Source organism: Urocitellus parryii, chromosome 1, assembly GCF_045843805.1.
Source record: "Urocitellus parryii isolate mUroPar1 chromosome 1, mUroPar1.hap1, whole genome shotgun sequence".
In the NCBI taxonomy this organism is placed as follows: Eukaryota; Metazoa; Chordata; class Mammalia; order Rodentia; family Sciuridae; genus Urocitellus; species Urocitellus parryii.
The window spans coordinates 32,032,350-32,058,799 of NC_135531.1; the positions used below are offsets into that span (position 1 = coordinate 32,032,350).

The window sequence follows — 26,450 nt, forward strand, 5'->3', positions numbered from 1 at the left end:
GTGCGGCAGTGTTCTATCAAAGTAGAGGCAATTCCTTGCTCTTGGGTGTTGCAAGATGAGATGCTTCCAAGAGCCCTTCACTCACTGCCACTCAGATAAATCAGACCTGGAGAAGCAAAACTATACCTTAAAACAAGGACACACCAAACCCCTAGCTTTGTTGTGTCCTACAGTTGGGGAGTAATACCTTGGAGAATTAATGGGGAACAAAAAACTGACCACTATATTGTAGTTACTGCTGCAGATGATGTTTGGGCTCAACATTGTTTTCATCCAAGGAAAGTCATTCACAGAGGAAATGGAGAGGGGCAGAAGGAGAAAAATGAACATGCTGTACCTATTCCAATAACAGGAATATTAGTGAGGGATTGTTTGCAGGTTTGGGAAAGTGAAAAATCTACATAACACCATTCTAATTTCATTCTGTGAAATACAGTTCACAGTCTTTATCTGGGAAAAGAATTAGTGAAGTTAGTAAAGCTGAGTTTGTCGAGAGTGGATTGGTTTAAAATAGAAATGAAAAGAGAATGGTAGTTACTTTAACATCTGCATACTTTGCAAGCAATGAGGAAGGTGAATTCGAGGTTAATGATCATAATTTAAACCAATATCTAGCTGTCTTTCTTGTTTTTTCTTAGTCATACGTCTCTCCTCTTTAGAAGATTAATTATGACTATTAAGGGTTGGCTTTTGTCAGATATAGTAATAAAAGAATGTCAGAAACCAGGCACCGCACGGTGGCTTACCCCTGTAATGCCAGCAGCTTGGAAGGCTGAGACAGGGGAATCACAAGTTCAAATCCATCCTCAGCAATTTAGCAAGACCCTGAGCAACTCAGCAAGACTCTGTCTCTAAATGAAATATGGTAAAGGGCTGGGGATGTGGCTCAATGTTTAAGCATCCCTGAATTCAATCCCTGGTACAAAAAAAGGAGGGGGGCATTGAAAATATATGTAGGCCACAGGTTAATATTTTATTGAAATGATAAATCAAGCTTTTCAAGTGGATATGGAAAGGACAGGAACAAGATGAGAATCTATACAGATTAATATACCAGTGGTCCTTCTGATATTGGAGTTGATAGATCCCAGTGGGAGTAGCTGAACAAAGAAAATTATAAGGCAGGGAAATTCTTAGCCTATTAGCTTTTTCATGTGGTTGTTTCTGTGGATTGATTCTATAGATTGATGGTTCTGTGGATTGTTTCCTATTAGATGACCTCACAGACCCAATATCAAGTTGGCTCTGTTCAGACTCTCAGTCTAAAAATCACACACGGAATGGAATTATAAACATTGCTTCAGACCTTTGAGGTTGCCATGCTAGATTAATATTTGTGATTTTTCAATTAAATTCTTCAATGACACTAAATTGTTAACACTCCTAGGTATGTTTAAACTCATTTGAACATTACACAATATATACATATTTTTAAAAGTAAGATGGGGAACCTCATAAATATGTACAAATTTATGCTCTTATGTAATCATTCAAAAGAAAATTATTGAATTCTGAAAAAGACAAAACTATAAAAAATCTGTTTATCCATTTTTATATTGTCTTCATCATCTTGTGGACAAAGCTACTAGAAGCTGCAGTTGGACCTAATCTCTTACCTGAATTATAGGCATGCTAAATAATTAACTTACTATATAAATATGATTTACATCTGGCCCTATATTTTTGCATTGTTTTATTTGCATAGAACCAGAAGTTTTAGATGGATGAGTTCTTATCACTCTTAGAAAAGATTTATTGCTATCATTACATAGAATTTATAAAACTTAATCCACTAATTTTAGATATATAGTTAGCAATTCATGTACATGCATGTACAATTTAGAAGGGACATTTATAACCTTTGTAAACATTCTTTTCTCTTTTAGTTTTTGAGAACTGAGATTGTATTAGATATAAGCATTTCTAACTTGCACTAGATTTAATAAACATTTTGTTTTCCTTTCCTCTTCTGAGTTCTTTGAATTTCCTTTATTTTTTTCTACTATTGTATTTTAAAGGGGGAATAATTTAACTAAAATAGTAAAGTTGTTGGTGCCCAATCCTTGACATTTTAAAACGTGTTCAGCCTCTGCACTTTTACTAAGTCAATCATTGCTAGAAATTGTTTCTCTTTCAATTGATACAAGTTTTTCAATGGCTTTAGGTAATGATAAGTTTGTGAGCATATTTAAGATGAAAAATTTCAAAACTTTTTTAGAAAACTTATATCAGTAGAGTAGAATGAACACTAGTTCTCTTCACATTTATTGTCACTGGTCTCATAGACATTCTGAGAATGAGTAGGATAGATTTGTCATTCCTGAGGTCCTATTTACAGATGTTTAATGTGTTTGTTTAAAGCCCAGCTTGAATTCAATTTTGTCATCAGAAAGGTCTTTTCTTGTGGACTTTATTTTTTTTAATTAAAAAACTGCTTTAGGATTTTGAAGACAGAGGACATAAGATATTACTAAACTATCAAAATATTTTGTTTTTCCTGAATTCTCCAATTTTCAGAAGAAGAAAATAAATATTTCAGTAAAATTTAAAATAAATTTTCAACATTCTCTCACTTTCATTCTCACACATTTATATTCAGCTTTCTCTTTCTTATTGTTATTCATATAGAAAAAAATATTATATTTCATATTCATGGGGACATTATCAATAAAAATATCATTTCAAATTTAATTAGTAGTAATGTATAATATAAATTATATTATTATATATACATATATATATAATACTAAATTTTATTTACTATTGTACCAGTGAATTTTTGAAAATAAATCTACAAGGTTAATCAAAATTATTATTACTCCAATCTTACAAATAAAAGACTCACTAAATATTTTGTCCAAGGTCACAGAGATATAGGTAAAGTTTCTATAAAGTTCTTCTCTTTTTTATTTACAAAGATTTTGTTTGCTTTCTCTTTGTATGTTCTTTACATACTACATTATTTGTGTATTATTACATTTGCTTAAGAAATCAAATCATATCAATTAGGTGCAATTAGATGGCATTTCAAGGAAAAAGCATACAGGATCATTATTTAAACAATTCTATGTCTAAATCTAATTATGTAATCTACAGTTAGGTGATTGTGTATGTATATGCATGTACATACACATTCTGAATATTAAATGTAAACTTTTAAAAAAATAGTATAATTATTTAGGTGGGCTCAAGGATACAGTTTTGAGTTCTTAAAGTCTTTAATAATTCTTATCAATTTATTCTTAAACATTTCATATTTCTAGCATTCTAGTATTTAAATTTTTTATTTGTTCTTTTTAGTTATACATGACAGTGAAATATATTTTGACATATTATACATACATGGAGTATAACTTCCCATTTTTTTGGTTTCCAATGTGGAGTTATAGTGGTTGTATATTTATATAAGAACATAGGAAAGTTATGTCCAAATTATCCTGTGGTCTTTCCTATTCCCATCTCTCCCTTCCCTTCATTCTCATTTATCTAATCCAATGAACTTCTAGTATTTTTAAGCACCAATTATTACCTGTCATCTACAAATGATCTTTATAAATAGTTGAATGTTGAACTCTTACACAATTTTTTTTGTTATCCGAAGACTTATTGCTTTAAATATAAAATGCATTTCAAAAGTAAATTTGTAACAATTTATTTCATCTTTTTAAAAAATTTTCACATTACTGAAAGATTTCATGATATTTATAATTTGTTCATTCATTTAATATATTTGGTTATATCTTATATTTTCTCAGTAAATTAAAACATTATTTATATTCTTTTAAATAAATATATCTCTCTTGATAGTTTCATTAATGCTTCTGAATTCTCTAAAAGGGAAAAATTGAAGGAAAGTTGATAAATTTGATCACTAAAATTCCACCTTAGATCATTACCTGTAATATTTCTTCTTTCCCAAGGGATTTTGGGAAAGCATCATTTGTGCATTCGATGAGTATGTAAATATATATTTTACTGTGTGTACAATCTCTTGTCATCTGTTTTATTTCTTAATCTGTGTTGTACAGGTAGTGCCATTAAGATATTTCATATGCACCAAAAGTAGGACACCCAGAAGATGATGGCAGTGGAATTTCATAGTACATCATAAACGATTCGACTTTGGCACAGCTGAAGATTACTTCAGAGTTCTGAATTAATCTGAATGACCCCAGCTTTATTGCTGTTGAGATTCTAGAAATGATAAAATGTCAAGTCATTGAAAATAAACCGACAGAACCTAAACAATCTGACATGACTAATGCACAGTTTCTCTTTTTCCATACTCTGTAGCCTCTATTACCAGCTGCAGTATTTTAAAGAGCAATGCTTGTCTTAATGAACATGCACATCTTTCACCTTATTGAAGTATATGTCTGTTATGTAAAGAACAGAAAATCCACTGTTCTGTATATTTGAGTTTTACATGCACTAAAACCTCAATGCACAGAAAAAGTGTAAGTGATAAATAATTTATTTACTCTATTATGTCTTAATTTTAAGGGATGCAGATTAGTCAAATGCTGTTACATCAACCATTTATGGACAATGCAACTCTGAATTTACCACGTTTTCCAAAGCCATTAAATATTAATGAAATTTGTGAGAATGCTCTGAGATGACAATTTTCAAAAAGAACTGCTTAGATAACTTATAACTTATATTGACAGAGTACTACAAAGGATAGCTATCTTCACATTTATTGTTAATGGCCTCATAAAGTGTTCTTTTTTAGAGCATCAAATTCATATTTTGGCATAGTGTCTTCAAGGGGGGTTATTTCATCTCTAGTCTGCATTACTTGGTACCCTTCAAAGTTTAAAGTGCTTTTTTTCACAATAGAGGGTCTCAGTTCTGACTAGACTTTCCATACTCACTAACCATTATCCAGTAGAAATGACTCTAGGCTTTATTATTTTTCTCGATATACAATTTATTTATTTTTGCTTCTATACTTTTCAAATTAAAAGCTACCTTATGAAATCTAATACTCAACTTGAAGCTGCTCTCACTGAATATATTGGAAGGTGTCTGCAGAAATACCCTATGTTCTTTATATCCTCCTATTTTTCTAAAGATATCGTCCAACACCTGCCCTGCACTCCTCAGGGAGGTATCCTCACCAACCCAACAGAAATCCCCTGTATAGAGCATCATGCTATTGCTCTCAAATCAATTTTTAGCCGTTTACTTTGTAATGTTTAACAATACATTTCCTAATTAAATATCCTAATAGAGGGAGATTTATAGTACTCATTCAACTTAAACCTCCATTTCTCTATTTTGTCAGCAAAAAATTTAAGACTCTAACATTGATGGACCATGAGATTGAACTGTGACTAATCATACTATCAATTTAAGGCTATTATTGTTTCTTTTGATTTTTATCCCAATCACACAGTGAGAATCAAATGTTCTAGACTCACTTCCTAATAAATCATATTTCCATTTAATAGACATTAAAAATTTAAGAAGGAAGTGAAAAATATCTCATATATTCTGTGCTCTGTTCCTTTTCTCTGAAATTTCTCTCTGAGAAGTTGAGTAAAACTTGAGTGACTATGCCCCATGCCTTACTGCCACACTAAAAATAAATTCAAGCATCTTCATGCTTGCTCAAAACTCAAGAGTCCCTCAATTCTGTACTTATTGAGAAATATTTGTGATCTGAAGAATGTAGGTGGCAATGGTCACACTAATTTCTACTAGGTACTTGTCACTATTTGATAAAAGACAGATTGCCCTTGAATGTCCCACTTCCCACTTTATCCTTCTTGGAGACAATTGGGAACATTTAATCCTTTCATTTTTTATTTTTCTATTTGATCTGGTGGCCTAGGTTTCAAACCCTGCTTAAAATTTAGTGAACATTGAACATCTGGCAGCAACTGTGTTTTTTGGCAAATAAAACCTAATGAAAACAATACTAGTTTATGAGAAATGGCTACTTTGATCAATTACTATGACTTTCATTAAATAGGATTCCTTCATAAAGTCTATATTAATGCTCCAACATCCTCACTAGAAAGTTTTAATATCTTTTGTTTGTATTGTATATTTACTTATTTAAACTGCATAGTGTATTATTTTAGAAAGTCATCTTACATGTATAATACTAAACAATTAATTACTGATACACAATTATTTTAGGTCACTATAAACTATACCTTCTAGCGGGACACAGTGGCTCATGCCTGTAATCCCAGTAGCTCAGGAGGCTGAGGCAGGATCATTGCAAGTTCAAAGTCAGCCTCAGCAAAAGCAAGGCGCTGATCAACTTGGTGAGACCTTGTCTCTAAATAAAATACAAAATAGGGCTGAGGATGTGGCTAAGTGGTTGAGTGCTGCTGAATTCAATATCTGGTACCAACCCCAAATATATATATATATATATATATATATATATATATATATATATACCTTTTTTCTTGTGCATCACATAAACAAGATATAGGTGGATATTTAGCCCTCTTAAGACAGAATGTGTGTTCTATTGAGGTGATGTTCTTTCAATGTCAGTTAAAATAAGGCAGATTTCAACATAATTTACAAGAAAAAAATGGGAAATATTTGGGAGGTAGAGGGTAGCTGGCAAGATTTATCTGTTACCAGGGCTGATGAGATTACCAAGTTTTTCCAACTGATTGTGAAATAACTATATATTCTATAAAAATAATTGGTAATGAAAAATGAAGTGACTTAATTTACAAACAGGTATGATTAATAATTTTCATGCCATCTTGAAGCAAATAATTATAATTTTTAAAAGTAATTTGTTGAGTGAACTTCACCATGCAAGAAAAATCTTGAGTGCCTTCATAACTCAGTATCCTCATATGTACTAGAATTCTAAAAGAACTTAATCACTGCACTTGGTTTGTCCATGGGAAAGTGACATTCAAAATTTATTTATAGAATTTGAAACTGGAATTCCAGTATCAAAATTAAAACATTGAATTTCTCCATTCACTTTAGCATCTGCATTTTTAATTTCCTCCTTTTCTTTTCCTTTTTTAAACTTTGATTTGAATATTATTGTTTACCCCATTAATATTCACTTTGATGAGATGTTCAAATATAGTATCTCCTATTTATTTTCTTCATCTCACACCTTTAAATTTTTGACAAAGGTTTTAAATTATGTCTACTATTTTTCATAGTCCTGGAATATTTTCCACAGATAAGTATTCTTTTTTTTTCATTTTTTTCTGATCCAGTACTTATTTCATGTAATATAAGTATTCCATTTGGTGGTAAAAACGATCATTTTAATTTTTTCTCCTTTAATAAGAAAAAGAAAAAAAATGGGGAGTTCAAACTTTATGTACTCAGTTTAAATATTAGAAAGTATGCCCAGTTAATATGTATTAAAAATGAGCTGACGCCTGGAATGCGTGCAGCTCTGGGTTCAATGAGCCACATACGAGTAAAGATGTGTCTGCCGAAAACTAAAAAATAAATATTAAAAAAATTCTCTCTCTCTCTCTCTCTCTCTCTCTCTCTCTCTCTCTTTCTCTCTCTCTCTCTCTCCCTCTTTAAAAAAAATGAGCTGAATCTTTGTCTCCAATATGCTTTATTTAAATTCATCGAGTAGAATTTTGTATTAGTGTACAGCTTATCATTTCAGTTCATTGTAAGTTAAGTTTATAGTCATTGTAATGATTACTTTCTGGATACATAACCTTCACATTCATAAATAACTATCTATCTATCTTTTATCTATTTATCATCTATTTATTAATTATATATATCTTTTTGTTGTGTTTTAGATTCTATTTTATTGGTATTGATTACTTTGGTAACAATTATGAAGACTTTTACCCTCACATATAAGGTATACTTTGATATCAATCATATTAAAATATTTCCACACAGTGATTTTAATATAGCACACTCTATTATTTATAATACCCATTTAAAAATCAAAAGCAGGTCTACTGAAGTGAAAATGAAGTTATTACATATAATCATAATCCTTGACAGCAAATTGCCTTTGCATTTTGCTCTATAATGTTCCAAATTTGATTTACTTTGTGCAGTCTACATTTTTCAAACCTGATAATCGTCCTTTACTAGTTCACTGTCAATGCAAATTACATATATTTTATCAGGCATCTTCCATCTGAAAGTTCCTGAATCTTCTCCTGTTGGCTCAGCTATTGGAAGAATAAGAGCTGTGGATCCTGATTTTGGACAAAATGCGGAAATTGAGTACAATATTGTTCCCGGAGATGGAGGGAATTTGTTTGACATCATCACAGATGAGGATACACAAGAAGGAGTTATCAAACTGAAAAAGGTACATAAACAAAGGTTTTGACAGTTTACTATCTAATAATAATTAAAGAAAATGAAAGGGTATAAGCAATTTTAATTTTCCTTTAATTAGTAATATTTTAAATAAAAAATTAAATGTTATAATTATGAAATATTCACTCCCACAGATAGTGCTATTCTATGATTGAACAAATATGGATTTATATTGAATAATGAAGCCTAATAGTTTGATTATGTACTTTTTTAATGCTCTTATCAGAGTTTAATTTCTAGTTAATTTTATAGCAATAAATGTACAAAAATGATCAATTTAAAAATGACAAACTGTCAATAACTCTTATCCTACCAAGGTTGATCTTGACATTTCTTGACTTTTTGGAGAACACAGAGTATAAATATCTAAGTTAGTACATTATTGGTGAGAGTTGATATCACAGTGGAGAAATACTATTGTGGGTAAGTTTTATTCAGTGCAGAAGTGGAAGAAATAAGAAAGGATAATAATGGACTTGAGAATTCTTTAAGAAAAAAGCCTACAGAGACTTTTATCAGTTAGGAAGTAAGGCTAGAAATATCCCAGTGAAGGGACCATTGAAATAATCCAAGAAAGAGATTTAGATGCTAATAGTAGTGAAGATTGAGAGAATTATGATTCTGGCCAAACTTTAGAGCAAGAGAAAGAAAGGGAGAGTGGAAGGGGCAGCAGAGGAGGACAGCAAAGTTAGTCGGACCCTTGAAAGAAATCATTACTTGCCCAATATGTAGTTTTGTCTTTTATTGGTTAGTGGCACATGAAGGAGTGTGTAAATGTGAGAAAGAAACCTGATTCCATTGGAGGCATGTAGATTGCTTCCATTATAATGAAGAAAACTATGAATTTTGAGTAGTGAAGTGTAGCAAAAAAGTGAACCTCATTAAATTTAGGTCTTCTTTCCCCCTCTCCTTGTACAATGTACACTCTCTTAACCTCAAACTGCAGTACATGTCACGTCTGTTACTATTTATGATCATTTCAACCCAGAAGAAATATTTTTGAAGTCAGTGCTATTAATCAGTCTTTTCTTCTCATATTTGTTAGGAGCTCTGAATTTTAATAAGAAACACTATGAATTGTAATGAAAATCATCTTAAAAGTAAATGTAAGCTTCATATAGATAGTCATTTTATTTTTATTCCCACAAATGTACATAAATTGTACTTAGTCCAGAAGTTAGTTAACACACACGATACCATCTAAAATTATGCATTAATGCTGAATTTGAGAAACACACAAAGAAATAATGTGTATGATTCTTGTTTATTTCTCTATTGTTATTTAGTATTTTTCTTTTCAACTCAGTAACATATCAGTGAATATTCTTATTAATTTTTTGTAAAAATAATAATATTTAAATATTTTTCAAAATCAATCCAAATGAAACAACTGTAACAAATATTAATAAGCTAATAATACTAAAAATGGTAGAAAATATTTTATTTAATCAGCTCTTAAAATTTAACCATTAAATTAAGTAGATTTACAAAGTTAATCTGAGGGACAGAATTAATATTAAATTATGCATATCTACATTTAAATATTCCTTCATCTTGCTATTATAAAAGTATTTTATATTCATCAATGTAGTTTTATATATTTTATATTTACTTTTATAGACACCTATTTTTCATCCATGCCTGTAAGTAATTGATGATTAGATGTCAATCATAAAAATCTTTATTTTAAAATATATTTGTAAAGAAATAGTGTCATATTTATTTATTATTTTATGATGTCAAAAATATAATGTTTTAAGGAAGTGTTGCAGTTATAAATTATAAAAAACTTAACTATTACTTAATCAGTAAAAATGCATTTTCAGTCCAAGGAAAGATTCATAGTGAGTAGGTGTTACATCATTTTTTGTTTGAATTTTTGAGAATTTTTAAAATTTTTTATTGGATTGACTTTGAGATTTACAAAACTATGGAAATGCCTTATTAAAATTGAATTACATAATGCAGATAATCAATCTGGAAAATGTATCTCTAAATAAGACAAATAGTGTTTCCTCCTGAGGTAAACCAATCATTCATCTTACTGGCATAAAACTCCTTGTCCAAATAAATCTGTGACTATACCTTTCCCTTCATCATTCAAGGGATATTTATGGTGTAGCCACCATGTCCCAGATCCATTTTGGACTCAAAGATAGACACATTCCCTGTTCTCCAGCTCCATCCATTCAATTGGGAAAATTGGAAAATTAACACATGAAATATCACTATCAGCAATGATAGATTCAAGCTGATAGACATAAACCAAGGTAAAGAGATAACAGGAATGTGAAAGGCAGTCTTATAGTAATGGTCAAAAAGACTTTGGGGCTATGGTGAAATATAAGCATATTTCTGAAGAAAGACAGATGAACAACAACTGTGTACATTACATGTGTTCAGAAAAACTAAGCAAAAATTGCAAAATCTCCCTCTGAGGAGGGAGTGATGGACAAAGAGACGGGAAAGGTCAGCGAATAAAAGGAATGTTGATTGGAGACAAGGTCATCAATGTCCCATGATGGAGGTCTTATAGGTCAGGTCAAGGACTCTGAGCTTGGTAATGATAAGAGGAGTTATACACAAATCACCTCTGTTCTAATAGAGTCAGTTTACTCTGTAGGCTTTGAGGAAAATCAGACTTAGGAAGTAAGGCTGAAAAGAGCCCAGTGAAAAGATCATGGAAATTAATCCAAGAAACAGATTGAGATGCTCATAGAATTAAAGACTTCGAGAATTGGTGATTCTGGCTAAATTTTAAAGAAACAGTCAAAACATATTGTTATAACTATTTTCATCACGAAGAAAATTACACCAAGCAATTCAGTACTTACAAAGCCTGACAGAATACTTGGAGTCACTTTCAATGTTTTAACTTGCTGTGATCTCTAAATAAGGATCCACCAGGAGCAATCACTACCTAGTAACCTATTCTGCAGAAAAAGAAAACTGCAATCTATAGACTACATCTATTAAATCTAAGAAGTAAGTTTTGCAGCACAATTTTTGAATTATCTAACATCTATCTACGTGTTGGATTGTATGAAATGTGCTTATGTACACATACATACATATATATATATATATATATATATATATATATATATCTTTATCAAACATGGTTGTATGATTTTATGAAAAAGGAATAATGGAAAAATATTCAGCTGAATAAAGTGCATGGAAAACTCAAAATAAATTAAAATGACAGCTATATTTAAAATACAGAATTCTTTTGGGTAAAGCTCATGTAATAAGACTATTCAAACATTACATGCAGTAGGTTCTCAGAAAACTTTATCTTGCACTTATTATTGGTATTTGAAGAATGATGTGAGCAAAAATAAATATGAATGTAAACATCAACAGTAGTATTTTAATTTTCCATGAGATCTTAAAATTATTTTTTGAAAGTTTACCCTTTTGTATCTCAGCATAGAATTGCAATGCAAGAATTATGAATTCCTACATAAATCATATTTTTAAGTATACTAAATACATTTAGGAAATCCATAAATATATATCCTACACATGAATACATAGCTGTATTTTAAAGATGAGTTATTTTAAATTTTTGGCTGACAAACTTTTAAGCAGCAGTAGAGGAATGAAATGATATATTCTTCAATTTAACAGAGCTTCTCTTTTTTTAACCCACTTAAAATACATTCAAATGCTCAATGTTCTGAAGCACATATTTTCAATGTTGTTTTATCTTCAAAATCTTTTATTTAGTTTTATTTTACTGTATACTTCTCTCCTTTTCCTCTGTAGGGTGAGGATATATAAAAATGAAACTCAGGTTTATATAAGCTGAGGAGAATGAAGAAAGGTGTCATTTCACTGTATCACGTTGCATTCAGAGTAAAATTAGGAAAGTTTGTAAATCTCTCCAAAGCACACAATACTGGTAAAAACCCAAACCAACTCTTACTCTACTCTTGCATATTACACTGAACAAAGTATACAGAAATTAAAATTCTCTTATGTGTTTTTGAATAATATAGCAATACCAACACTAGAAAAACTAGAATAATGCTTCTCAAATTTTCAATCACATTTTAAATCTAGGAGCTGGGATATATTTGCAATGAGAAAATCAGCTGTTTTAAATTCAAAAATTTCTTATATTAAAAAGACAAATAAAGTATAAGTTAGTAATTACTCCCTATGAGAAAAATAAAAATAAAATATATACTCCCCTTGAATATAAAAATAAATAGGAATTTATATCAGTTAAAAAAAACTCTCAACACTAAATGGATAAATATATTTAAAAACACTTTGGTTTGCTTGTTGCTGAATGAAAACTTAGGTAATTAAAACAGTAGAGTGAATACTTCAGTTATACAAAGAACAGTTTAATATCCTGCATAATTTCAGAAAGAGTCCTGTACCATCTCTATAAAAATGTCTGTTAAGAACTACAAAGTAGTGGTGGCATCTTTTTAAAATGAAGAATGATGAAGTGGTGGCCTATTTATTATAAAATAAGTAAAACATTTTTTGAAATTAAAAAGTTTAACCAGTTTGATGTTATCTTAGCATATTTTTTCATTTTGAATTTACATAACTAAAGATCACATTAAATCTAAAGTAGAAGGATTTTTAAATAGGAGATGAAAGATTTGACTTTTCAACAGAACCCTTTCATAAATAGGCTGTGGCCTCAATTGGTTCCATTGGGCATCTATATTTTATATTTACTCATGAATCAGTAAAACTCATTAATTGTATCATTTTATATGACTGAGAAGTATTTCCACACTATATGATTTGGTAACAGCACCATCATGTGGGAAATTTTAGAATAACTCTTAGGAATAAAATGAAAATAAATTTTAGACTAATTTATATGCTCAAAAAATAATAAATAAGTTTTAAAAATTCTATTTTTAGTAACTCTGACATTCCTAATTTCAGAGAAAGGGGTACTCCTTATGTTGTTTCTACAAATACTATGTTCCTGTTTTTTTCCAAATGTTTGTCTTTCTCTTCTGTTTTTTTTTAATTAATTTCTAAACCTTCTTTATATTCTTTAAATACCTTGCCCAAATTCTCTTAACAGATTAAACTCTAAATTAAACCAGAATTAACAAAACCAAGGCCAATTTTTCTACTTCTTTGCATATTTTTCTATTTGAATATTTCTTAGTGCTTTTTTCAACCTCAAAATGTATAAAGCCATATTCCTTCTTTTTCTCCAATAAACATGTGACCTGTCTTATTTTTTGTCCTTTCTAGTTTTTCAAACAAAAAGTCTAGAATATTTCTTAGGTTTCTATCATTCCCATAGACCTTTGTTTGCCAAAAACAGGACATGAGCTTAGCCAGTGATTTCTTCTGAGCAGAAATTAATGTTGTGGCTTATATCCTTCTTTAATACTTCCTTCCAACACTGCTAACTATTTGCCAGCTTTACCCCTTATCTTCCTTCAGGAATTACTTCATTCTGTGAATGAAGGGTAGGAACTACATCTGTTTATCTTACTTAGACTTTTTATCTTGTCCCCACTGCTGGAAAAGTCAAGAGCAGGCTGCATATTTTCTTTCACCAGCCTCTGTACACACTGTCACGCACACGTACAAGCTCCTTTTCAACCACACCAAATTCACTGCAGGTGTCTACCTGAGTTGTTGAGCTGTTCCACATTCTCATGGAAGTCTCTTGCTCACTGGAGTTTCAATACTTTCCTGTTACTTAGTATTATCTCCCTTGCTTATCATCAACGGTTTTTTCGAGCCCTTCTTCCCAAACTGGTTGTCTCTTACTTTATTTCCCAAAATTTCAGCCTTTCTGCAACAGCACTTATTGTACTTATGACACTCATTTATGACACTCATTTATTTTTCTTATTTGAAGTCCGTTATCATGTTTATGTTTTGTCCTCTTTGTTAAAGAAAATCTCTAAAATATATAGGGTATTTGATGTTTTGTTGGATAAGACAAAAAACATTTCATGTTCACTTACATACTATATAAAGTTCAAAATATTTTGCAAAGTATATAGAAAAGCAGTGTTTTCTTGATTTCATTAATGGGAAATTTGAAGTGTATGGAAGAAGGATATATTTTTCAAAATCACACGGCTTATTTTCAACTATAGTATATTTTGAAAAGCATATACTTTCATTGCTATGAATAATGATATGTGATAAAAAAATAACTGGCCTCTCCAGATAGAAGTGATTTATACCATACATGTATGTGGCACATATATTTCACTTAAGGATTTATAATACTTGATGAAACCTTTTGTCATTTTATGAAAATTATTATTGAAAATGTGTAGCAAGAAGCCCTGACATTATTGCCTTTGTTTTTGATTTATTTTGTCTTTGTTACTAGATTTGTTCCAAAATTATTGTCACTAAAAAACATTCATTCAACTAATGTCTATGGTCTTTAAGGTACTTGTTAAACAACTGTCAAAAAATTTTCAGTATTACAAAAGACTGGAATGCAATAACTTTGCAAAGAAAAACTAAACACATTTTAAATAAGTAGTTCTGTTGTAATATTTTTAGAGATAAATTGAATGAATGAAGTGTTTATTTTATTCTTTAAATAAAAATAGCAATTCTTTTTATTTAGAGTTATATAATTTTAATTGTAAAAGAAATACTGTGAACACTGTCAAAAGTAAAGCCTATATTTAAAATATCCACATTTTATTTTATTGCATGCTTCTTCACTATAGGGACTTTCTCATGTGGTATAAGAACATCAATTATTCATCAAATCTTTGATTATTTTTAGTGAAATATTGAATTTAATTCTTTCTTCAGTGGAGATTATATATATATAAGCTTTCCCATCTCTTCTCTCAGAGAGGCATTGACTTTATTGATCATAAAATTAACTCATGGAAAACTTGACTTTCTTTCAAAATAATATGTGTTCTGAACATCTTATCTTTATTATTCAGCTGGTATATAAACTTGCTTTGGAAGAGTGTTTTTCTAATGTATTTTCTTCTGATTTAAATCTGTTTTCTAACTCCTTATCTTGAAAGGGACTAGTACATTTTGGAAAACATTACACCCCTCGCTCATTTGTGTCCCTTCACAGTTTTCTATTCTCTTGACTGTGAAGACCTACAAAGTGATTGAGTACAGCCTTAATGCCAAGGATACATTAATTTTTGTTCATTTTTGGAGTGTTCCCTTCACTGTGTTGGTAAAACTGGTAGATCTCATCAAGAAAACTGCTGCAATAACACCACAGATGGGAAGACGGCTAAGCCACATACCTAGTCCTTCACTGTAGGCTTCTCAGGCTGAATTGAAGGTGTGGGTTGAGGTTGCAATCTGATGCAAGGTTGGAGCTCTTTACCAAGCTGATTGCCTGCAGAATTAACTTCGCTGAGGTTTTATGATTGTTTTGTTAATTCTTGGCTGAGATCAAGTCTCAGTCCTCATAGGGATCCTTTAGGCACTTGCCACGCTGGCTCCTGTGCTCACATGTTCACTTGCTCAAGAGCAGCCAGAGGAGCTGGGGGTATAGCTTAGTTGGTAGAGTGCTTGCCTTGCATGTACATGGCCCTGGGTTCAATCCTCAGCACCACAAAAACAAAACAACACAAAACAACAACAACAACAACAAAAAGATTAGCCAGAATCATCTGCACCATTTGTTAGGTCAGACATCTCCAGCAAATGTGTCTTAAGTCAATGTCAAATGATTAAGGGCCTTAGTTATATCTCTTAATTATATCTTCATATTATTTTTTCCACAGAACTGAACAAGTTGATAAGAGTAATATGCCATTTAATTCACGAGTCCCTCACACTGAGGAGCAGAATTATTACAAAAAATGGTTGGGGGCAATGGGGACAAAAACAGGGAGCATCTCAGAATTCTGTCTGCCACAGCTGTTCTTTTCCAGTTCTCATGTATCTATATTTATAGGTACCTGTTTCCACTCAACATTATCTGGAAACAAGATGAGGCCTAAAAGAGCCCAGGGGGTTATTCTGATATTTAATATCAAAAATAGCTTATCCTCCTTTTAAGTGAAAAAAATTATTTGGCACTTAACATTTTATGTATATTTAATTATCTGGACTTCAGCAAAGAGAAAAGAAAGCAATGTAACAAAAAGAAGTAAAAGGTGATCATTTGACCCTTCTCTCACTTTGTATTCCAGAGAGCAGCTAAATATGCCATTCTCCAATTCACCATAGTGACAGTATTATGTAGCACAATTTCCTATATTGTGAATTGTTTTCCAAAAGTTCTGATCTTACTAATCTTCCGTTACAGAAAAATCCAAAGAAGTTGCTCAGTTAAATTCTCTTTAGTCAGTCTTTTTCTTATTCTTCTAGAAAGGTTCACTGAATTAAATGTGCCCAGAGCAATGTCATAAAATTCTCAAAGTACTGTGTAAAAAGTAAATATTTCAAATTTATTTAATCCCATCAAAATAGAACTAATTTTCTAGCAATTAACAAAAAAAATCTTTTCTGTTCTATAACTATATCAAATGTTAGAATTTTTGTTGATTACAAAATCTCCCTCCAAACATGGCATTGGTCTGTCAGATGGGTGAGTACAGTCAAGTAGAGATGATTGGTGATTCTTTGCTCTTTCAGAGTTACACCATTTTGTGAATTTGCCTAAGGGTCAGAGTCATGAAGAAGTCCACATAGAATATAATTGTGGCATTTCTCTTACAATTTTCTCCTGTTCTTTGATCTTCGTAGGAAATAAAACTTTTCGGTTGCAAAAAAAAAAAAAAATCTATATGTACAAAAAGGTTCTTTCATCTCACTGTTTCCCTCACTGCCAAATTCTTACCTGTTGTGATAGGCCAGGAGTTCTTTAAAAACATACATCATGTCTTATCTCCTAAAAATAAAAGTAAAATTAAAAAAGCGAAAAATGTTTCAGAAGTCTCTTTCTGTCTGTGACTTGAAATCGATTTACCAGTAAAGAGTCAAGTTCATCCAGAAGATGTAATGTATTATTAAGAGGGAAAATAAAACTATATATACAATATATAAGCTATATATACAAATATACACATTAGTACAGATAGTCAGAGGCATTTCAACATCTAGAGGAAAATTAGAGATGGGAAACAGTTGGTAAGAATGCCTACATTTTAGGATAGCAGTGGATTTGGAGCCCAAAAGAGAATAAGTCTGAGCTGGGGCAACTCAGTTTTCTTTGAAATCAAGGACTCCTAAGTTGTTAAAATTAGATTGCTCTAAGATAGATGTTAGAGTTCACTGTCAGGAAAACACATTATTTCACATTTATGGAGCACTTATTTTTTACATGCAACAAGAAATTTGTATTTTCTTTAATTTGAATTAGCCAGTGTACTCTTTCAACTTATCCTTTTTCTCTTTTTTTCAGACAACTTCTATGGTATTTTAAATGAAATTTATTGCTTCTTCAAACTCCTCCATTAGACACCATGCCTTTATTCTATAATTTATTGAATGCTGAGAGAAAAAAAAGAACTTATTTACCTTTGTATCTTTCTGTTCTTCCAAGGGGATATCTCTTGCCTTGCCAGAACTTTGTATATTTTTACTAATTCAGTGCTGAAAGTTTTAATTTGTTATTTGTTTCTTCCTTTTTTCCAAAATAAAGTTATTTTGTAAAGAATTTAAATTATTACTAATTCACTACTCAGAACTTACATAATAATCCTAACTTATATTCACCATTATAGTCCTTTAATATTTAAAATATGTGTCTTGTCTTGTCTTTGTCTTATTTATTCAAAACTGTTCATTCTCACTATTTGTACTGATTTCTTCTTTTTGTCTTAAATAACGTTTTGACATATTTTTCTGGAAATTAGCTGTATTTTCTTGAGTCTGATTCCTTTCTCAAAGCATGAGCATCAAGCTTTAGATGGGTCAAAAATATCATCATGAGATTATCCTCTATCTATGCTTTCTTAAATATTTCATTTCTAATCATGGGACCAGTGGCCATATTATCAATTTTATTTCTATTTGTTTTAAGAGAAATAAACATTTCTAACAGGAAAGTAATAAAAACTGAAGGAAATCAATGTTATATGTTAACAGGTATAACTAAGTTATCAGAAAGTCAAATCAAATATTTACATAGAACAAAGATAAAAATAGGAATAAGAATATAATGAACTTGATAAAATAAAGGGAATAATTAAAGGGAAAATAAATGTATGTTCTCATGCATTAAAAATATTGTGAGGAGACTTACTTGATGCATATACAAGACTTATAACTGTTTTTACCATAGCAGATTCCATTGAATTGCGAGAGTTTTTGAATACATAAGTGATTTTTTTTCTCTTTTTCTCAGAAGAAATACATAAAATAATACTCATGTCTTTAAAAGTGAAAATAAACCTATTTTAGTTTCCTCTGGTGTGCTAGATAAAGGAACAGATGCTGACAAGGCAATTAGCAAATCATTGTGGTCACACTATAGGGAACTGCTTTAGCAAACAGAAACTTTAGGGTCCCCATATTCACTGTTAATGTTAAATTTGGGTTGTCTTAGTTTTTCCTTAGAGATTAGAAGTCTGAGTCATTATCCTTAAGCTTATCACTTAACAAAGCAACATAGTAGCACCATATTTCTGGAATACAGCATTTTCAGTTATTTTCATAATAAAACTAACATTTACAGTGAGGGTGAATGTAAGTAGTAGCAAATTAAAATTGAGCATCACTGAAGATCTGGAAAATTACTTGTATGTTTGTGCCAATGCCTTCTTTAATTTGTTCATATATGTTGGAAGCCTGAATTCTTGGTGATACTTATTTACAATGCATGGGAGTACCCAGTATTTATATGCAGTTCTGGGAACACAAAAGATCTACACTCTTCATAATTACCATTATGTGTGATTTTGAATCTTGATACAAATGTTTTCTAATAAAAATACCTATTAATTCATAAGTATTTAAAAGAAAATTATGCTAATGTCACAATAGTAAAAATGAGCTTAAAAACATATGTTGTTATGCCAAATTTACAAATGGAATCTAGAAATTTTCAATTATACAATTCCATTTTTTTTTTCATTTCTTTATCACTGCTTGTTTCCACTAGATGTCAGTATTGGATAAGATGTGAGAAGTGCTTTCCTTAAACTATTAACTGATTTCAAACTGCTTTTATAAAATGTGTAACCCCTATCTAGTATGTATGCTCATAAGTACATTATGTAAATTTAATATGTGCAAAAGATTATGTTTATAAGTTACCCAAAAAGTTTGACCTTGTGTTTTACTTACACACTAATTATAAAAGTGAGACATTTCAAGACCAGTATAATTAATGCCAACTTGCATTGCTCTGAAATGATGCTCATGGATTATGCCACACTCTATACAAATGTAACACTTCACTTTTGATTTTCCTCACTACAGCCTTTAGATTTTGAAACGAAGAAGGCATATACTTTTAAAGTAGAGGCCTCCAACCTTCACCTTGACCACCGGTTTCACTCTGCTGGCCCTTTCAAAGACACTGCTACAGTGAAGATCAGTGTTCTGGATGTAGATGAGCCACCCATATTTAGCAAGCCACTTTACACCATGGAAGTTTATGAAGACACCCCTGTCGGGACCATCATTGGCGCTGTAACTGCACAAGACCTGGATGTGGGCAGTAGTGCTGTTAGGTAAGAATAAGAAATATTCTCTTTTTATGTGTCATGAAAACAAAACAAAAACAAACAAATAACAATTTTCTAACCAAAAGTGCATCATGATTCACATATAGAATATTATGCTAGAAATTATATATAAGAATAGAGGAAATGCCATAGGATTTGGACAAAACATCTGTATCAGTCCTCCTTGCAACATTTACCGCTGACAGGCTATTGGATATGTCACACAAACTAAAAAATCTCAATTTTTAATCTATGAAAGATTTAATAAATGAAGTTCAAAGAATGATTTTCCAAATTAGTTAATTTAAGATACTTTCACAGTGTCTAGAATGTAGCAGCCATGTTATAATTATTTTAAAATTTCTGTCCCCAAAGTTAGTGTTTAAAAATGGATGGTTTTGCCATTTGTGATTTGAAAGTGATTTTTTTTCTTGTTATAATGACTTTTCATTCTGAATGTGAGATTGAGACAATGGAAACACGTTTAGTCAGTCCAAGAGTAAGATGAATTAAGGAATTGCCCAGAACCCAGACTTTGCAAGGAGCTCTTTCCTATGGATACCTCCTCACTAATCCCTCTCTCCCCCGCCCCCTTCCTCTTTCCCTCCCTCCCATAAAGCTATAACTTACAATAGCACTGTGGAGGGACGATAAATTCCCCTTTTCCTTACATTGATCCTGCAATAGGATTGAGACTTCCTTCCATATTCTGTTGTTTGCTAACTGACCTTACATGCCTTTAACTCTTGAGAATCAATAGAGAACAACAATGAAAGCTATTGTGGACCAAATTAAGAAAATGTTATGTGGTCTTTTAAAACAAAAATACTCTATTGATATAGAGAGGAACAAACATATCTCTGAAGATTTTTTGACATGTGGTAAGTAAATACCAAAAAAATGCATCATGTATTCAGTGGTAGAAAGCACATCACTGTAGATAGCACAATCTGAAGAAGTGGTTTGAAAGCATGTATTTTTTTTTTTTATTGTATTGATCTGAATCTATCCCATGGGGTGCTCACTCAGTTTAGGCTGTAGTCTTAGATTACCACAGACTGGGTGACTTAAACAATAAACATTTATTTCCCAGAGTTCTGGAGGCTGTAACTTTCAAAATCCAGGTGCCAGCAAGTCTGGTATCTGGTGAATATTTAGAAGATGGTGGTCATCTTCTTCAGTGGTCATGAGGCAGAAAGAGAAAGTTATCTGTGGTCCACTGTTTAAGAGCATGTGGGCCCCACTCACACAGCTTAATTACCACCTGAAGACTCATCTCTTAATACCATCATATTGGAGATTCAGATTCTGTATCATGACTTAAGGGGGTGAGATGTTCACAAGCACTATGTCCTTAACATTCCATTCTGACCTACCAAGATTCTTGTCCTCACCTTCAAAATATGTTCATTCCATCCCCAGAGCTCCCAAAGTCTCAAATTATTCCAACATAATCATTTGAGTTAAAGTACAAAGTCCCACCTAAATAATATCTAAACCAAATATGGTTGGGATTCAAGGTAAGTTTCATGCTGAGGCAAAAATTCCCTCCAGCGATGAACCAATGAAACCAAACAAGTTATGTGTTCCCAAGATACAATTCTGGGACCTAGGTCAGACATCACCATTCAAAAAGGGAAAAACAGGCAATGCAAAAGTGAGGACAAGTCCTATGTGAATGTGGACTGTAGCAGGCCAGACTCCCTTCAGCCCTAAGATTTAAGAATAGTCCTTCTCTTGGTCAGTCCTCTGCCCTCCTGGACCACTGGGGCAGAGCTCCAGGCTTTTGCACTCACCGGGGTGCTAACATCACCCCTACTCCTGAGCAGGACTCTACACATGCTGTGGCTCTCTATGTTGGCCCTACCCATGTAGGAAGGTGGCCTCCCAGCCCTCTATTTGGAATCCTTACCCTTTGGCTCTATAGGCATTGATCTTGCTCTGTGAAATCACTGGGAAGGCAGCCATGAACCTAGCCCTAGGAAGGTTGAATTGTGTTGGAGTCCTTCTTCTTTTGAACTGAAGGAAAGCAAATGTTCTCAGCTGAAGGTACTGTAGGGCTTCGGAAGTCTGAGAGTCTTCTTTCATTTTTCTCACTCTCTGCTTTCTTCAGTCCTTTTTGGCAGTGCTGCTGCTGCTGTGATGACATCTTTACTCCTGGCTTTTGTTGTTATGTTGGATGGAGTCTGTTGTTCACACCCATAGGAATCTCCTTACCAAATTAGGAGTCTGCCACCCCTACTGTGCTCTTCTCAACCCACTTTCTCCTGTTTTACTGTATGGATGAGCTATCTCCACATTTTACGATTATGATTCCCACTGGCTTAACCATTCCATCTTTAGTTAATTTCACTCCACATTTTGCTAAAAGTAATTAGAATGAACCAAGTTTCTTCTCCAACACTTTGTGTAGAAAACTCAGCTAAACAGTAAGTTTCACACCTTGAAAGTTCGGTGTTCCACAAAATGCTAGAATATGAACACGCTTCCCCAAAGATCAAAGTTCTTTGATCTTTGATAATAAATATCGCCTTTCCTCCAGTTCCTAGTATGTTCTTTATTTCTCTCTGAACTTCAACAGAATGGTTTTACCATCTACCTTCTACAACACTTGTTGGAGATTTTATACCTGTTCTCTAAGTAGACAGAAACTTTCTTTATACTTCTTTTCTTTTTTCTGTGCCTTATGCAGGATGACTCTGAATACCCATAATTTATAGAAATGCAAAGGTCCCTAATTCCATCCATAAGGGTTTCACCTCTGAACCTAAATACTCCACAAAATGCTGACCTGTAATACCATTACATTGCAGGTTAAAACATCAATATATATACAAGGGGAGCATGGCCACTCAGATCACAACAGATTCTTTATTTTCTATAGCACATCTGTGATCAGGACAGAACTCTTAAAGAAGCACATCTGTCTCACAAAAAGGGAGAAAAATAATAGTAATGAACATACCTTACTTTTCAGGTCAAGTACTGGCCAGTTTACTCATGGGGCTCAGGCTGTTTTTCTGCATGTCAACATTGCAACATGTTTCAGTTCCAGTTAATCTAAAGAGAATGAGTAGAAAATGCCTTGCAAACAAAATTGTAGTTTTTTTTTAATAAATGTGTAAAGCTATTAAAGAAATACTGAAGATTGTAACAAAAAATAATGAAAACATTAAAAAAAACACTGATTAAAACTCCCTACAGTTTAATAAAAGAGAATTGGGGTAATGGTCCAATTGCATGTGTCGAAATCACATTCAATTTTTTAATTGTTGAATTACATGATGATACAAAAAACATTAACAAAAGTTGTCCTTCTAATGCAGTGCTTCAAAACCCTTTCACACAGAAAAATTTAAAGATTATATAAATAGAACACATCCTTAGGTAAAGGGACAGTTTCAAACCCAGGAAAATTGTCAAATTCATGTTCCTGGTGTGAGAAGGAAAAGAAGCATACATTTCAGAGAAATTATCCTGCACAAGTGGGCTTTCAAGTTTCATTGTTTATGTCATAGGAGTCATGACAATGCCACTTTATGTTAAAGTCACACCCTAGTCTTTCTTCTAATGAATAGTGCCTGCTTCCAAGACGAAGATGAATATAATTGATTCTGTGAGGAGTTGTCAGAAGGCAGAATTGTTTTGAAAACATGAAACTGGTCCATGTTCATGGAGTAAACAACAAACTTGAATCATGCCAGTTGTGGAAATATCCTGTTGAGTCATCTTCATTTGGTGTAAAAACATGTTTGCTCACTTAACAATGATAGTGAAAATATGTTCTGAAAACTAAATATCAAATCTATAATTATTTGACACATTTGGGTACTATGTATTTGTTTTGTTTTTCTTTGTTTAACGTCTTTTCACAGTGTTACTATGCAAGGTAAAATTTAGTAGTGTTAATCTTTATCTCTGGATATTTTATTACTGCTATTATTATTATCATTATCACTGAGTACAGTAAAGCCAGAAGTAATACCATCACCAAGAACTAAACCAGCTTCAAAGAAAGATTGGTTTTGATTTTCTGCCTGGCAAACTTACCACACAGTTCCCTAGTAGTCTTAGTTTAATTTGTAAATATTTTCTCCTTTGTTCCTCCAGCCTTTGCCTTTTAATGCACTCTTCTTCTGCCCCTAGTATTGTCTACCCTTTGTGGTAGAACTTGTTACAATAAAGGTCATAAAAATGATTTCTAGTGAGTCAAGTCTGACTGCAACAAGTGTACCTATTACTAGCTACTTTTTCAATACACCATAAATTTAATCAGATGGGCAAAAATACACATTTATTCACAAAGCACATGTGGGAAGAGACACAAAAGTGAGGCCAAGCTTCCCATATGGCATGCTAAGGCAACAGATAAAATTTATTTTAATTGTTGATAAAATTGGATGGGAGATACTACATGTTCAAAAAATGTCCATTCTATTTTTTTTATCTTCCTTAGCAGGAATTTAGTGATGATTAAAAGAAGTGGTGGTATAAAATATTTCTAGATTAATCTGCCACATTCTATGAGTTGCATATGTGATTTGTTACTTTTCCTTCAGCATATAAACTTCAGAAGGCCAGATACTGCTCTACACTGGCTTTTTATCTCTCTCTCTCTCTCTCTCTCTCTCTCTCTCTATCTATCTATCTATATCTATGTATTTATTTATGTTTGGAGTCAGGGTTATACTATGTTGCCCAAGCTTGACCTAAATTCACAATTCTTCTGTCTCAGTCTTAATAGTCGCTGAGATATAATCATAATCCACCAAGCCCCTCTCTTCTGCATTGATCTTGATGAGTCCCACATACCTCAAACATTAATGTTATAATTTGTTCTAGAAATGTCACCCCATGAAGTAGTGGTTCAGAGGTAGGTCTTTTCAACAGTGATTAGGGCTAGAAGATAATTGGTAGATTAATATATTTAATGGGATACTAACTTGAATGGATTATTCGGTGGTGATGGTAGGCAGATGGGGCATAGCTAAAGGAAGTCTGGTTTCTGTATTGTATTATATATAATATAAAACACATATTATATTATATATAATTATAATATATATATATATATATATATATATATTTAAAGAATGTATGCACTATAAGAATTTGTTATATATAAAGATATATGGTCATGATCCATAAAAAATTATATTGTATTATATTATATATATTGTATATAATATAATATAATATAATATTATATTATATATAATACAATACAGAATGTCACTGGAAGCAGAATTCTTGTATTGTTTTATATTTTATTATATATAACATCATATTACATATATATGATTATAATAATATAATATATTTGTCTCTCTGTCCTTCCTCCCCCCCTTTCTCTTCCTGCCCCTCTTTTCTGACTGCCATGGGTTGTGTGACTTTCTTCTGCTACATCATAAGTTTAGAGCAATGGAGTTGGCCAACCATAGACTGAAGTTTTGAAACTGTGATCCCCAAATAATTTTTTTCTACTCTAAATTATTCTTGAGACTTATTTTGCTCACAGCAATACACAGCTCACTAATACAATCACCTAGAACATAGGAGTATATATATATATATATATATATATATATATATATATATAATTAAAATTCACCTTGCAAATACAAAGTAAAGAGATAAGGCTGCAGTTCTAAAAAGTATTGAATATTTTATCTTAATAAATATTTTATAAAGTTTTATAGGTACTAGTTTTCCTTCTGATATCTACCTGAATCATCAGTATTTTAAAATAAAAAGTGGTCATGAAAACAGAAATAATTCTGTTTTAGTAACTGATAAAATACAATACAGGAAAAACTTACTAGAGTCATAAAACCAACTCTACTCTAGAAAAGGATGTATGTTTCAAGTTTACAATAAGAAATAGATAGTGTGTTGGTTTCTATGCCATAAATTATTCTTCATGAAACATTTTGTTAAGTTAGGAACAGCTAACTATTTACAATAGTTAAAACTAAGTTCCCCTAAAAGATATATTATGAATTCTTACATCACTTGAAAACCTGCAGAATGAAATGAGCAGAAACAACTCCAAAAATGTTAAATGAAAAACATAAAGATATTGTGTACAAATATTGGTGGACCAAAGAGAAAAAGCAGACAGGACTTTATTTAAAATACTTCTAAGAAACTCCAGGCAAACCAAGCATTAGAGGGGACACTGAATTTAGAAACTGCAGTAACAGCTGAATGTGTTAATCTCTGGGGAGTTTGCCTTATTTGAATTTGTCACAACAATGCTATCCTTAGGATTTAGGACCCTCAAGAGAATTATTTTTCTGAAATTGGTTTTTGTATGAAGTCTACTTGCAAATATGCTGATGGCATTTAGCTTTCATTAACTGCATTTATAGAAGCTAAGAACAGAGAATTATTTTACACAAAGGGAAAAAAAAGAGTGGGGGAAGAAAAAATCTTTCTGAAAAGAGATTGATCAAACTGCTTTTTGCTATGACAATAGAGCATAAGTTCTATAAGTATAATAACAAAATT

The 26,450-nt window shown here is 31.7% G+C and overlaps 1 protein-coding gene across 2 annotated transcripts in view; it reads left to right on the forward strand.

Annotated features, from left to right (window-relative positions):
* Nucleotides 1-26,450, forward strand: part of Cdh12 (cadherin 12) — a 280,591-nt gene that overhangs the window by 212,304 nt on the left and 41,837 nt on the right. For both annotated transcript variants that reach the window (XM_026393630.2, XM_026393631.2), the window contains 2 exons: nt 8,112-8,299; nt 19,693-19,946. In XM_026393630.2, coding sequence (XP_026249415.1) covers nt 8,112-8,299; nt 19,693-19,946 — 442 coding nt within the window. The remainder of the gene's footprint in view (nt 1-8,111; nt 8,300-19,692; nt 19,947-26,450) is intronic.